The following is a 14648-nucleotide window of genomic DNA, read 5'->3' as shown; positions in this document are numbered from 1 at the left end:
TCGGTGGCTAGCATCTCAGGGGAGGGCAGATCAGGAGCACGCAATAGCAGAGCCGATTCCTGGCTCTGTTCCGCATGGCTCCAGCAGATGGCAGCGCAGCGAGGGCCCAGCGCTCAATGGAGCCTCTCGCAGCTGGGACCAACCCCCACAGCGCCGGCCGCAGCCGCCAGGCAGCTACCAAGCGCACCCCGAGAACCTGATGCGCGCCGCAAACGCTTCTTGGCAGCGCTCACCCACAGGCGCAGCTGATAGGCCAGCCCATGGGCCGGATCATCACCCCAGCAGGAACCGACCCTGGAATGCCAGCGCCGGCAATACAGGGGCCCTGAATGGGGCACAGCAGCACCACCAGGGGCATCAACCATATCAAGGAGGTGGCCCCTTTGCACCAAGGCCCGGAGCCTCCAGGCGGGCGCCTCCCAGGCCCATATGGCATGAGCCCACAGCTCGACAGGCGCCAGAGGGCGCAGAGAATGCACCTCGCAGCCGGTGGCTAGGCGCTCTGAATACAAGCGTGGCGCCAGACAGCGCTGCATCAGCAGCGGAGGATCGGCATGAGGTCAGCGCCTCATCGGATGAGGAGCAGGGCGGCAGCATGCGCAGCGCAGCGCCGCACAGGTGGGTGACGGCTGTGCACAGCGGGCCGCCCAAGGGGCAGTACAGGGATCCCCGGACCTGGGTGCCCGACCGGCATCAGGCGGCGCCCGCGCCACCGCCGCAGCCGCGGCCGCCGCCGTACCGGCCGCGACAGCCAAAGCGGGATTGGACGGCCTTTGCTCCCCCCAAGGACAACTTGGTGCGCTCCGTGCCCAACCCCCTAGCAGCCAAGATTGGCCTCACTGGCTGTGTACTCCTGTTTGGTGGTCTGGTGCAAACTGCAGGACAGCTGCCTGGCAGGGGTTTGACAGGGGTCCTAGAAAATCTCAGGCTACGCTTTTAGTAGGGCAAGGGCGGGCGCGGGCGCAGCTTACCGTCTTCAGGCCTTGATGGATGCTGTTTACTTTTCAAGGCTGTGTGCATAGTAGATGGTGTGGTTTAAATAAGTCTATGCCTGGGGTGCATGACAGGCCGCTCTTCAGGAGCAGCATCAGAAGCGCGAGCACCTGGCGAAGGTTGCGCGGCAGCAGGGGATATACAGTTACCAGCAGCAGCCGGATCCTACGGCTCCCTCAGAGGACGGCTCGCCTGCAGTACAGAGGAACCCCAGGCCGCTGCAGAGACCTGCGCAGTTGCCGCCCAAGTTTAAGCCCCCCGAGGAGATTGTCCTGCCGGAGGATGTCACTGTTATGCAGCTTGCGTCCCTCTTGAGTGAGTGTCTTTGCCCTCCTACCAGCTGCATTCCTGCATTGCATGTCTCCTTTGCTGAAGCTTTATTGAAAGGGTGTATGCGGTTGCTGAACTTGTCCCCATGCGGTATATTTCTTATTTTATCTTGTGCTGGTCAGAGTGCGGCCTGGAGAAGCTGGAGGAGACCCTGGACAGCCTGGGGGAGAAGCCAGCCTCTTATGAAGACAGGTAATCCCCCCACTTCGTGCAGACTGATTTACCCAATGTCAGCTTCTCGGATCGCCAAAATAAATGGTTTATGCATATCGTGAGTAAATGCATGAAATACCAGATTACCTCTTTCAAGTTTATTTGCCATGGATTTGGCTGGAGGTTTGTGTTGTTCCTACAGGGTTGAGGTGGACATTGCTGAGCTGGCAGCGCTGGAGCTGGGCATGATTGCCATCCGCTCGCCAGATACGCAAGGTACGCGCAATTCTCTTTTTTGTTTTCCGCACGAGACGCCTGCCTCTTGGAAATCTACTCTGGCTCGCACACAATGTCTAAAGCTGCATGAAGAATCCTCTTGCTGTGTGCAGATCGGGATCAGGACGCTGTTCCGCGGCCGCCTGTTGTGACTGTCATGGGACATGTGGACCATGGCAAGGTAAGTCATGCACTCTTTCTCCATTCTGAACACTACCCATTACACTGCTGCCTTCACTGGAGCACAATAAAGCCGCTGCCTTCATTGGAGCACCTGGAATGCAATGTCGTTCTGATCCGTGGAAGGCAGTACCCTGCGATGCCTGGTACTTTCAACAGATCAGGATGATATACCCTCTCAGACGTTGCATTGCCAGCAGCAGCCTCAAAACCTACCCGTAGCTGCTCTGAAGTCACGGAATTGGACTGGCTGATCGTGGCGTGCTCTCCTTCAGACGTCCCTGCTGGACGCATTGCGCAAGACGGCGGTGGCGGCCAGCGAGGCGGGGGGCATCACGCAGCATATCGGCGCCTTTGAGGTTGCCCTGCCCGGCTCCCAGGTGCCTGCCATCCCTCAAACCCTTCCACACTAAAAATGCTTTCAAAATGCAAGCTGCCACGCAAGTAGTGTGTCTGCTTTCTGCAATCTACCTGTGCCGTGTGAGACATGTGCTTGTGGAGCAAAGTCTAAGTGCGGCTGCAGGCCACGGCGACGTTCCTGGACACTCCGGGGCATGCGGCCTTCACAGCCATGCGCGCGCGTGGCGCATCTGTCACCGACATTGTCATCCTGGTGGTGGCTGCAAATGATGGCGTCATGCCCCAGGTGAATCTAATCGCCATGCATCACCTTTTTATCAAGGTTGTCCCCTGGATTCCAGTTTCAAAAGCCGAGGCAATTCGTCAGTTGTAGGGCTGTGCAGCTCAAGTTGTTTGGCGAGGAATGGGTATTCTGCAATTTTGAAGTGGGAAGAGTGCTTTCCAAAGCTTCAGGATTTTTACTCCTCGGCGCATTACCAGAAATTGCATCCCTAGAGCTGGCAGATTTATGGTGCCTCAGCATGTGATTAGCGCCTTGACAAACTATGTTGTTACAAGCACAGTGCTGCTTGATTCTGTATTCTGGATATTCACATGCCGGGTTGACGCGCAGACGGAGGAGGCGATAGCACATGCGAGGGCGGCGGAGTGCCCGATCATAGTGGCGCTGACAAAGTGCGACATGCCGGGGGCGGAGCCGTCGCGCGTGAAGAATCAGCTGCTGGGGCTGGGCCTGCAGCTGGAGGAGGCCGGCGGCAACACCATGGTATGTGTTCCTGCCGCTATATTGGCCTCTGCCTCTGCTTGCTATGCATGTCTTTCACTGCATGCTGTCAGGCAGCCCCCTGCATCAGCGCTGGTGGAGTTGCATAGGAGACCGAGCTGTTCTCAAGAGAGCATTCAGGCTCTGTGATGGGAAATGAAGCCAGCCTCTCCCCTATGCGGATTTCAAAGGCATAGGTCACCTGCGTATGCTGCTTTATTCTTCGAATCTGGTGTGTAGCCAATCTTGGGTCTGGTCGGATCTGCAGACATGATCAGGTCAAAATACAGTGTTCATATTGCATCTTGGAGTCCGCCAGTGCGGCCTATCTTCGGTGCGGGCAGATCGGCAGACATGATCAGGTCGACGAGCTCATACTGCTGTGCTGTCAAATAGTAAAGACGGTTGTCACAAGGGCCAACAAGCTTATACTGCTGGGCTGTCAGGTGGTGGAGACGGCTGCACCCAAGGGGGTGGGTCTGGCAGAGCTGGAGGAGGCGGTGCTGCTTCAGGCAGAAGTGATGGACCTGCAGGCCTCGGCTGGCGGCCGGGCTGAGGGCACCGTGGTTGAAGCGCGCCGTGACAAGGGGCAGGGCCCTGTCGCCACTGTCATCGTCAAGCGCGGCCGCCTGCAGGCGCGCCCCAACTCCCTCACTTTGACTTGCAATTGGAATTGAAAATTGAACGAAAATTTTGAATGGGCGAACCTTTCAAATCAGCTGCGCTCCGTGGCTTCCCTGTTTAAGTAGCGTCAAGATGGCATTTTCACTGGCAGCTTGAAGAGTTGCTGGGAGGATGCACATGCCGCCCATGCCTTGTCCCAGAATTGTCTTGCTGCATTACAGACGCAATGCTTGCATATTCCTGCACAGCCTCAGATTGTCATGCACAGGAGCTTGCAGTACTTCCTGAAGAAGCCACAGGTACTTCATTGAGATGAAGGGCGGGAGTGTCCGCATATAAGTCACTTGTTGAGGCAAAAGGCAGGAGTGCGATTTAATATTGTGATGCCTCATTCACAGGTGGGTGACTATGTGGCGGTGGGCACGGAGTGGGGTCGGGTGCGCAGCATGCGCAGCGCGGCTGGCGTTGCGATGAAGGAGGCGCTGCCGGGGCAGCCGGTGGAGGTGGCCGGGATGCGGGGTGTTCCCCAGGCAGGCGACGAGCTCATGGTCCTGCCCAGGTGGGGTTATTTCACCTGACACAGCCATCTGTCTCCCTTTGCGACTTGCTTGGGATGGGCTCTTGTAATGCTGCCGCATGTGCATCGCCCCGCTGTTGTGGCTGAAGGGAGGAGCCTTTGTGTGCTGTCATGGAATCCTCGAGTGGAACGGGCGGCATGGCCTTGTCCAATCTGGAGGTCTTTTGTTGGGCAAACAAATGTTACATTATCCTGGCTGAGAGAAAAGATGTCTATCCACATGACCAGCAGACTGCCCCTCTTCTTCTCAAGCGTCCTTTTCTCTCCATGTATCACATTGTACAAACAGTGGGTGCAGTCATGCCATGAGGCCCCACTTGAGACAGGCAGGTGCTGAATCCCAGCTTCGCATGTGTGGCAGTGACGAGCGGGCGCGGCGAGTGAGCGAGGCGCGGGCGCAGCGTGCGGAGGAGTACCGGCACAGCCGCCAGTCGCACGCCGTGCGCCTGCAGGCTGCACAGCGTGAGGCGGCCGCCGCCAAGGCCGCCGAGAACGGCGCCGCTGCCGACATCCAGCCCGGCCAAGTCATCCTCATCGTCAAGGCTGACGTCCAGGTGCGCCGCCGTTTCCTTCTATGATGCCCTTTGCCGCACTGGGTAGAGGACTTGGAATAAGAGTCCCCTGCTGCGTGTTTCCCCTGACATGATGATTTGTTTGTACTTCTGGCCTTGAAGGACTAACAAGGTCGGCCGTGCTGATACGACTGCTCCTTGTTGTAGCCCCACAGCATTTCTGTGTTCCATACGGGAGAATCTTACCCAACATCTTGCAATTGACAAGCTCCTGGAAATCAAACTGTGTGCAGGTCTTCTTGCCTGCGTCGGCTGTGGCTCACTATCCTCGCCGCAACAGATCTTGCATTCTAGACTGTCCATATCATGAGGCGCTGTTGCGCGCGGGTGCAGGGGTCTGCGGAGGCGGTGAGGGATTCAGTTCAGGCGCTGGCGAGCGACACAGTGGGAGTCAAGGTGGTGCAGACAGGCGTGGGCCCGGTCACCTCCTTTGACGTCGACATGGCGTCCTCCACTGGCGCCACGATCGTGGCCTTCAACGTGAAGATGGCCGACAATGCGGCCGATGCGCTCGCCAAGCAGCACGCCGTCGACGTGCTGCAGCACCGCGTCATCTACCGCCTGCTGGAGGAGGTGCGCCGCAGGGCTTTCCTCTTTGTACTCCAGTCCCTGCAAAGATTCTGAACCCGATCTCACGCTTTGCTGCTAGAACGGATCATGAAGACACTCCTATAAACCGCTTAGGCAGCAAACTGCCTGCAGCCGGTCAAAAGCCCCAGTGGGTGCTACTCGCTGCTGCGACTGATCAGATATGGTACAGCTCTGAAAGGCGCGGTGTCTCGGGCATGGCGGACATCAGTGTTCAGCATATTGCAAGCGCATCCGTTTTGGCAAGAAGGTTGCGTCAGCAAGTGTGCTGATGCATGACCACCACACCAGCTATCAATGTCTCCGCACTCCCTGGGACCAAGAAAGAATGCCAGAGCAAGTGTGTGAGCGGTGGAGATGCATGGGGTGCACAGGTGGGCGAGCGGATGGCGGGGGCGGCGCCGCGGGTGGAGAGGGAGAGTGTGGTGGGAGAGGCGCAGGTGCTGCAGGTGTTTGAGGTGGCCGACAAACGCGCCGGCGCCAGCCACTCCGTCGCCGGCTGCCGCGTCTCCGAGGGCAGCCTCCGTGCGGCCGCCCGATTCCGCGTCCTCCGAGCTGGCTCCGTGGTGCGCGCATACCACCTTTGCTGACTGTTTTGTGTGCAGTAACCAAAGAACAAGCATGGAAGGAAAAGCACCTGCCAATCTAGAAATTTAAAAGTTGAGCAGTCGGTGCTTTTCTTGATATTTCAACTGTTCAGGGGTTGGGTATCGCTGCTCGCAATCAAGCAATGGCTGGAGTTGGTTTTCTTTGCATATATAATTGTTCCCTGAACCTTCTCCGTAGTGCATGTCACCCGTACGCTATGTTAGTGTACTTCTGCTCGTTTTCCTAGGGCAAGAACATGGTCTGGCATCCTGTAGTAGTGTGAGCCCTTACCAGTGGTCGTGCTGCAGTATCAAGCAAAATGGTGAGGGGAGAGCTAGATTTAGGAACGAAGTAATTTTGTTAGTGAATGGTGCAGGTCCTTGTTCGTGCAGTGGCACAGATGTCAAGGTGCATGTATAGCTTGTGAGGCACTGAAAGGGTTGGTTGGCACAGGTGCATGATGGCCCCTGTGCATCACTGAAGCGGCTGAAGCTGGACGTGGAGAGAGTGGGCAAGGGCTCCGAGTGCGGCGTGCTCCTGGAGGGCTTTGATGTGCGCACACCCCTCCTTCCTTTTCCCATTTACCTTGAGCCCCACATTTCCACCCAGCGCTTGTGATCTGATTAAGAGAGAATGCGACACATGCAAGGCAGTGCGAGCGCCAAGATCTGCCTACAAGTGCCAAGAAAATGCATCTACACTGCTACTTATGTGGAGTTTGTGATTCTGCTGCTGCGTGGAGTGTTATGTACAGCAGAGATCAGTTAGCCGGCGCTTTTTCGGGTCTCTGCAGCGGTGTTGGGAGTATGTGTGCAAGGGTGCAAGGATGATAAGACTTGTGTTCGCCCAAGACAGAGTGCACAAGTGCAAGACAGAAATAGAGCCTTGAACTGCGTTGCTGATGCCTTATCAGAAAGTCAAGCGACCTTTAGGTTTGGATGTGCCGCGGTTGAGGCGGTTCTGCATGCAGAGATCACTCAGGAGGCATGCGGGCCAGCACTTTTCTTGCAATGCAGCGGGTATCAAGATGTGGTGAAGGGCGCAGGAGCAGTGAGATCTCTGTGGCTGTGTGCGCAGGATGTGCAGCAGGGCGATGTGCTGCACTGCATAGAGGTGGAAATGGTGCAGCCAGACAAGGATGCTGTCTTGGGCGACGTCTCGCTGCAGAACAAGGCCTGATATGGCAGCGGCAACTCAACACGTGAATCGCATGCAAAAGCGCTTGAACTTCTTGTCTAGTGTGCTTGTCCTCCTATGGCCGACACCACAATATAACCTTTTCCAGGAATATGCCGGTTTCTGTTGTGCTGCTGACATATGGTTGTCGGCGAAGTTGCATGTGTTGGCGTTCTGCGGATTCTTATCTATTGGGTGCCGTCTTCTGATTGCTACCATGTTCTATGCAAAGTTGTTCCAGGAGCAGTCAAAAAGCCTACATTGGACACCTCAATCATGCATAGAAAAGTCTTCCATCTTATCCAAGGCAGCTTTCATGTATCCCAATACAATCCGATGCGGCCATGCAACGGGTTCCTGGCCCGGGCTGCAATAGGTCCCACGTTCAAACCTTGGCGGCCGGTTCCTCCTTTCTCCCTCGTTTGCTGTTCATTTTTTGCTTATCCTAGCTTGATTTTGGTGTTTGTCACTCTTGTCCATTACTAACTTTTTCTGAAGCATGCCAGAGGCAGCCATGCGCATGCGGGCGGCTATGGCCCCGCATGAGAATTCAAATGCCAGCAGGATTTATGCCCTGCGGTAGCCTTGACGTATGTATATTTTGCAGTTGTGTCTTTGCGTACAGCAAGAATACTTACGTGCCAAGTGGAAGAGGGCTGAAACATTGCCAACAATATATTGGCTCTAAGGCCATTATGCGTTTGCATCTCTTCACAATGCAATATATCCGCCCGCAAGTGCATGGGACTGTGATATAATACTAGATTACACGTGGGTGCTCAGAATGGGTTGCTTGATTACTTCTTTGTCAGTCACAGATAGGTCAGTGAGGCTCAGTGGCTCTGCCTAGAGCAGAACCTATGTAGGCAAATTTCTCATCATAGCATGAGTCATGAACAGTAACATGCTTTGTTACAGGGACAAGGAGACTGCCAGCCCAGCTGTCATGAAGGGCTTCAAAGGAATAACTCTTCACACAACTCTAAAACTTCAACACTTCAGATTGCTAGTCAACACTTTAAACCGCCAGTGATCCGAGGCCTCTCTCACATCAAGACCGTGCCTCACATTACCTTCATAATTTCAATGAAGTGCCCATAAAAGTTTCACATCATGATGTCACAGCCTGCAATTGCAGCTCACTGATCATTGCAGCCATAGGCCAGGAGCCGCTTGTCCTGGCACTGGGTCAGAATCAGGAAAGACAAAGAATCAATTTCCATATCAGCTGTTAACTGCAGTGTTCTATAGACATGCGTTCATATCTGCGCCAAGGGCAATCAGGATAGATGCTAAAAGGAGCGTTTAATTTATCACTGTCCAGGGCATATGCATTATTATTATTATTATTATTACACGCTTTTCCTGCCAGAAGCAAGGTGCGTCTGCAGACAAGCTGCAGTAAAGGCTGCCAAAATCCTACCCCTTGATGGACTCGCCAGATCCAAGCAAGACCCAATCAACCATGGGCACGGTGCTCAGTATTTGTACCGCCCCCCGCCAGCCGGGGCCAAGGCCATATGCATTGCCCAGCCTTAAATCTCCAAGCTCTGTACAGAGCGTTTGTCTTTCCTTTCACAACTTAAATGAATTCAATTATGCTACGCTGTATTCAGAAATGCCATCATTAATGGCTGCCCGGTTGGGGCTTCATGAGTTTCGGTGCTTTTGTTCCTTCAGTCACTCAAATTGCAAGCTAATTGACTGTAATTGGACTGTTTTTTCGTTCCTTCAGTCACTCGGCTTGTATGCCAATTGGCTGTAATCTAACTGGCTATCATAGATAGTATCCAAGCCCCCTCACTGGATGTGGTTGGCCTCATCCGGCAGGTCAGCGCTCCAGCCGCTGGGCCTCTCCAGGGACAGATTGGACCTGATCATGCGCAGCTGCCGCCTGGCCGCCACTGCAGGGTCTGGAGTGATGCGGCGCAGCAGCAGCCCCTGCAAACATTGCCACACTTATGGTTATAAACTGAAGATCACTGGACACCAGGGCGCGTCAAGCAGCAAGCTGCAGACATCAAGAGGCTAGATCCTCAATTGGAAACCATCGGATGCATACAGATTTTCCTGCGCCTTTTCCGGTGCTTGGAGCAATCTCAGCCCGTCTTGGGAGCACAAGCAAGATCTAGTGGAGTAGAGACCACCAAGTGGAAGAGCGCATGCCAGCGGCAGCTGCAGGCGGTAATGGTCTGAGATGAGGAACCAAGATGCAGTCATTGCAGCGCCTGCTCGACATTTTCTGAACAATTCCTGTTGTTCAGAGCGGGATGAAAGGTCATTGGGGAATGTGGAGTGAGCGCACCTCCAGGGAGAGGCCAGGGCCGATGCCGATGCAGACCACGTGGCTGGAGGGAACAGCGCCAGCCGGACGTGTCAGCTCCACATGCAGCAGCGCAAGGTTGGACGAGCCGGAAGTGTTGCCGTGGTTCTGCAGGAAATCCCATGAAGCCTGCACATCCAGTGACTCACTTCAGGACATCAAATTATGATTGAGGTGAACTTCCACTGCTATACATAACTCCCCAGGCCCCGGCTGGCGGGGGGCGGTATATATACAAAGCACGGTGCCCACGGTTGATATGGTCTTGCTTGGATCTGGCGAGGCCAACAAGGGGTAGGATTGCACCAGCCTTCTAAGTGTAGCTTGTCTGTAGGACGTGCCTTGCCTTCCGGCAGGAAATGTGTGTGATAATATTAGCAACGATTCACTGTAAAGAGAGAGGCAGACCCACCTGGAATTTCTCGTTGCCCACGCCCATGATTTCGGCCGGGCCGTGCAGGATCTTGGGGCCACCCGGGTGCATGATGAACTGCACATCCTGCACCGTCAGCCCAGTGCCCTGCAGCACACCACACCCACTCTCATTACTCAATTCTTTCTGCAAGGAGCATGCTCTCAGAACATTCGGGTGGTACTGCAAACAGCAAGCCCCATTTACAAGCGCCAGCACCAGCGCTTGCCACCAATGCCACATGGCTATTCTAAGCTAGAATTTAATCTTATTCAGAGGATGGCATGAAAAGCGTCTACTGGTGGCGGCAGCTTTAGAGTCTCAGCCATGCAGCTTACGTAACCCACGTGTCGCTTGAACACGGATTAGTCACGGCCGGGGCGGCACCTGCAGGAGAGTGTCGGTGACGAAGGTGGGAACGCCGGCGGAGACGACGTCGGGCAGCTCTTTCTTGTTGTACCAGGAGATGGTGCCGTCGTCGCCGTCCTTGATGCGCACGTAGTCCTCCGTGTCGGGAATGAGCAGGCTCGCGCACCGCTGCACCTCCGCCAACGGCACCTCCCGGCCCATGTGCGGGCTGAGCCACACAGAATGCACAGAGCATTGTTAGCCCTCAGCAGCGTTCTCCGCAGACTATGCTTTGTCATATAAATAAAACACCCACAGGACTTCCGATGAAAGCACCACACAACAGCACTCAAGTCAGGGCCTCAGTAAAAGGCATTCTGTGGCAAAGCCCAGGTTGCAGCCTGGCAGTAAAAGTGTGCTTTTGCCTGCCAGGCATGCGGCTGAACGTGGAAATATATCTCAGAGGTGGCGTCCACTCAGGGAGATGATGGCTAAGGTCTGTGTTAGTATGTGTCCAATGGCAAAGCTTTGTAGATTCTGTCAAGGAATTGCACTACCGTGAGATTACACAAGATTTTGGGGAGGCAGGGGCAGTGATTGGGTGGTCACCTGCCGCCGATGACTGCAGCAGAGGCAGCGTCGCGGAAGAGCGCGCATGAGACAATGGTGACGCGGGACATGGGCTCGCCCGCTGTGTGGGCCGGCAGCTGGTTCTGCAAAGTCCCCCACAGCAAATCCTCACAACAAGTAGAGTATACTTTCCACAAAGGTATTGATAAGATTAAATGGCCAGAGGACACCCGCAGGGACGCAATATTGGGGTTCATCTGCCTGGAGACCTTCAAAATGCCCAAGAGAAGTCGCAGAGAATGTTCAAGATGTGATGCATGCATGCAAAACACATGCATTCTACTTGTTGGCTCACCTGCAGCCCAGATCTGATGTCAGCAACCACCACCAGCACACGAGCTTTGGGGTCCGACCTGGCGATCTCAGTAGCCAGACTAAGGCACCTGCGCGCATGCAAACCAAGCATGACTCATCTGCCGCCGGCCATGAAGTGACTTCGTGGTGTGGGTATGCAGCATGAGGTTGATCGGGGTAAAACCTGAGCCTCTCAATGACTTGTACATTGTATACCAGGGGCAATGGGCGGAGTTTGTGACTTGCCTGAAACCTGTCAGGCAGCCCATCTGCTGCACGCTGATGCGCTTGGTGGTGGGCAGTAGGCCCAGGGACTTGATCAGCTTGGCATCCATCGTTGGACTGTCGATCACAGCCGACATCGTTCCGAACACCTGAATTACAAAGAAGCCGTTTAGAGTGCAAATGCTGAAGCGTTTGACTGTATAAGAATGTGGTCCTATGCGAGCTGCCTTGAAGATCACGAGGTGATTGCGCAAGTTCGAGGTAGCGTGACTGACCAGATGCGTGATGTCGCTCCTCACGCCACCCCAATTAGCAAGGGAGATCTTTGCTGCACGCTCTGCGATGTCCTTGGTGCTCGTCTGGATGTACTCCACAAACTCGCTGCGGGTCATCTTTTGGAACAGTCGCTCGCGAGGCAAGTTGATGCAACCGTGCTTGATCTGGGTTGCAGGGAAGATCCTCCGAGCAAAATCCTCGCTCTCTGCAGATTGTACAATGTAGATATTGATCGCTTCGAAACTAAAAACTTGCTTCGATAACATCAGGGCTGTCAACTGCAATTCAACAACGTCCAATTCAGGTGCACCGCCTGTGATGAAACTTACCCGCATCGAGTTTGTAGCGCTCGAGAAACGCTTCAAGGAATTCATCCTGGCTGTAACTGTATGGTGGGTACGCTTCACCGGTCCCGAGGACATACGGTGTCGCAGGATCACTGACGAGGGGCGTCGGGACAGTCGGAGCTGCGAGAAACACCGAAGTTGGGAGTGCGTTCATTGCTGATATTGAGCAGTCGTTGAGAGCAATGGCCTGTGAATGTCGGAGGATATGTTTGTGCCTTCCTGGACACCCCTCGATATAAATAATAAAGAAGTTGGAGGTACGCCGGATAGACCGGCACTTGTGACGAACGCAGCTGCCCAAGCAGGTGAGGGGCCAGTTGGTCAGTTGGTACCTTGCGACCAGGTTTTGAGAACATTGTACTCAGATTTCTGCTGTTGCTCTGGAATGTGGTGATGTAAACCAGTCGTCATGCCGAAACATAATTCTCAAAAGTACCCTGAATAAAAATTCTTAAGCAGCAACGGCGTACTGACGCAGAGCTACAAGCTTAGAGTTCCAGATATCAAGCCTGCATGCAGTCTCAGGTAGTTTCTGCATGCAAATTGAGGACATGGCAGGCATGCGTTAGTGCTTGTGCCGAACGATCATGAAAGTCTATTAATGGTCTCAGACTGACCAATTGGCAACACGATACTTCATTGATTACGATTGTCTCTTCTGCCTCACCAAGACACCGGCACGCTTTGAGATAGTGTCCTCTTTGTATATGACACAATTGAAATAATCAACTCACACAGCAGATTTTGTTCTTCTCTCGCCTTTTGTCACTACCATTTGGCTCAATAATTTTAATAGCTCATTCAAGATTTATCGCTAAACAACGTTGCTCACTTTTAGCCTCAACTTACCAAAAATCCAAAACCTCAGCAATGATCTCAGGCACATCCAGCCACTCTGCAACAGCCAATTTTCCAAAGCGGATGGCTCAAGAGCTGCGGAACATCCCCACAATCTTCCCCAGGAGGCCCTCACTCTTCTTGGCCTCAGGAGTGGGTGCTGCGGCAGAGCTCAAGTCCTTGTAAGTTTTTCCCTGCTCCAATGCCAGTGCGTGCTGCACCATCCTCTGCGTGCAAGCGACAGCAAATGTAATCCAATCCCTTGTCCAGTGTGGCTTTTGTCCTGGTGAATGAGTCGTGAAGGACGCATGTGATCGACCTCGAGACAACATTAAATAGCATGGCTGTGATATCTCCATAGTAGTTCTTGCACCCACACACCACGCAATCTTGAGCAAATGTCTGCGCTGACATTCTGCCTCTCTGGCCGGGTGGTGAATATCAGAGACTCACAACTGGACGCTCTCAGGGGTGTATAATGTGAACGTAACGCGCCCCGTGGTTTATTTGCATTTTTATTGATTTGGTGGGGCATATAATGGTATACGAGATAAACGTACCTCCACATCCTCGGGACCGGCAGTTTTGATCTGGTATTCACCGCTGGGAAGCCCCTCACAGACCTGTCCAGAAGCCAGACAGCTAGATCAAAAAAAGATACACAACAAGAGACAGTGATGCAGGTGCAATGCAAATGATGCTGCTCCTCGAATCTGGCTTTCCAGACAGCTCGATCAAAAGTAGGCAGACAACGAGGGACAATGATTGCAGGTACAACGCGAACAATCCTGTTCCTTGACCCGGGATACAGAAGACGATTGCTTGTGCACTGATCAACAGGCGCACCATAGAGCCGTCGTCCATGACATAGCAGTATGTCAGGCACTCCTCTGGACGAGTGGGGTCGCATCGCGGTGCATCCTTCAAAGCCCCAGCCTCGTCGTGAGTCCGTGGCGCTGCTGCCTCCAGCCTGCACACAGATGCGTTCCCTCACATCATGAGAGGCCGTTGCAGAGGCCTCAGCAAATGTCGCGACCTGAGAACTTGCTTTACTGGAGAACAGCACGATCTTCGTTGTGCAGGGAAGCTAATCAGACCTGTAGTTGCCAGCTGGAAGACGTTCACAGACGAGTGCGCCCTCCTTTGTCATGTAGCAGCGGACGCCATCCTTGTTCTGGCCCTCTTCCACTGTCTCTGCCTGAGAGCACCAATCTCGTGTTAGGCAAAAAGCATTCCTGCCATTGATTCGGACCAAGGAAGGCTGCAAACCAAGTGAATCATGGCCACCGCTTGATTACTTTGGCAGATTTCTTTGAAATTTTCTCCCAACACGAGCTTCTGGTGAATCCGCACAGCAGGAAAGGTTGCAAGGGAGACTGCACTGACTGGTACCACACAAGAATAGATGCAGGCTCTCATCACTTCATCTCACACTTCAGCAGTGGATTTCTATGTCGAGGAAGCTGACACCAGCTACCGGAAGCTGTAGTGGCTGGGGTTTGCACGCCAGTCAGAGAGAGACCAAACCAGCTTCAACTGCTCACCATAGCCTTCGTGGACATTAGGCTTTGACGACGCCGGTGGTTAGGTCGTACGAGAACGACGAATGCGCTCTTGCGTTGGAATGCGTAATGTCCCGGGGTTTTGATAAGTGGCAGACCAGTCGCCATTGGGGCAATGCACTGCATCCTCAGGACCTGAGAGACAGTGAGATTGAGCGAGGAGAATGCTGGTTTGATCGTTCTCGCGTTTTGGAAGCGCACTTGCCTGGCTGAT

At 54.0% G+C, this 14648-nt stretch overlaps 2 protein-coding genes across 2 annotated transcripts; one reads left to right on the top strand and one right to left on the bottom strand.

Moving 5' to 3' along the window:
* Positions 1–1462: 1462 nt before the first annotated feature.
* Positions 1463–7120, top strand: COCSUDRAFT_1256 (initiation factor 2; the record flags this gene model as incomplete). Its single annotated transcript, XM_005651875.1, has 13 exons — positions 1463–1515; positions 1679–1752; positions 1866–1933; positions 2208–2312; positions 2456–2578; positions 2906–3058; positions 3502–3663; positions 4039–4238; positions 4642–4810; positions 5162–5401; positions 5791–5982; positions 6458–6556; positions 7082–7120. Coding segments are annotated over 13 exons (1677 nt in total), but the record flags the coding sequence as incomplete, so codon positions are not given.
* Positions 7121–8980: 1860 nt separating this feature from the next.
* On the bottom strand, positions 8981–14633 carry COCSUDRAFT_45842 (thiolase-like protein; the record flags this gene model as incomplete). The annotated part of the gene is made up of 13 exons (XM_005651874.1): positions 14417–14633; positions 13970–14070; positions 13719–13842; positions 13433–13495; positions 13009–13099; positions 11688–11893; positions 11404–11561; positions 11189–11276; positions 10873–10976; positions 10303–10492; positions 9916–10023; positions 9486–9632; positions 8981–9121 (listed from the first exon to the last, which is right to left on the bottom strand). The coding sequence occupies exons 1-13, from the start codon at positions 14558–14560 to the stop codon at positions 8981–8983; spliced, it is 1665 nt and encodes a 554-aa protein (XP_005651931.1). The 5' UTR covers positions 14561–14633.
* Between the last annotated feature and the right edge of the window lie 15 nt (positions 14634–14648).

This window comes from Coccomyxa subellipsoidea, assembly GCF_000258705.1.
Source record: "Coccomyxa subellipsoidea C-169, whole genome shotgun sequence".
NCBI lineage: Eukaryota > Viridiplantae > Chlorophyta > Trebouxiophyceae > Coccomyxaceae > Coccomyxa > Coccomyxa subellipsoidea.
This window is presented reverse-complemented; position numbering and strand designations above follow the sequence as displayed.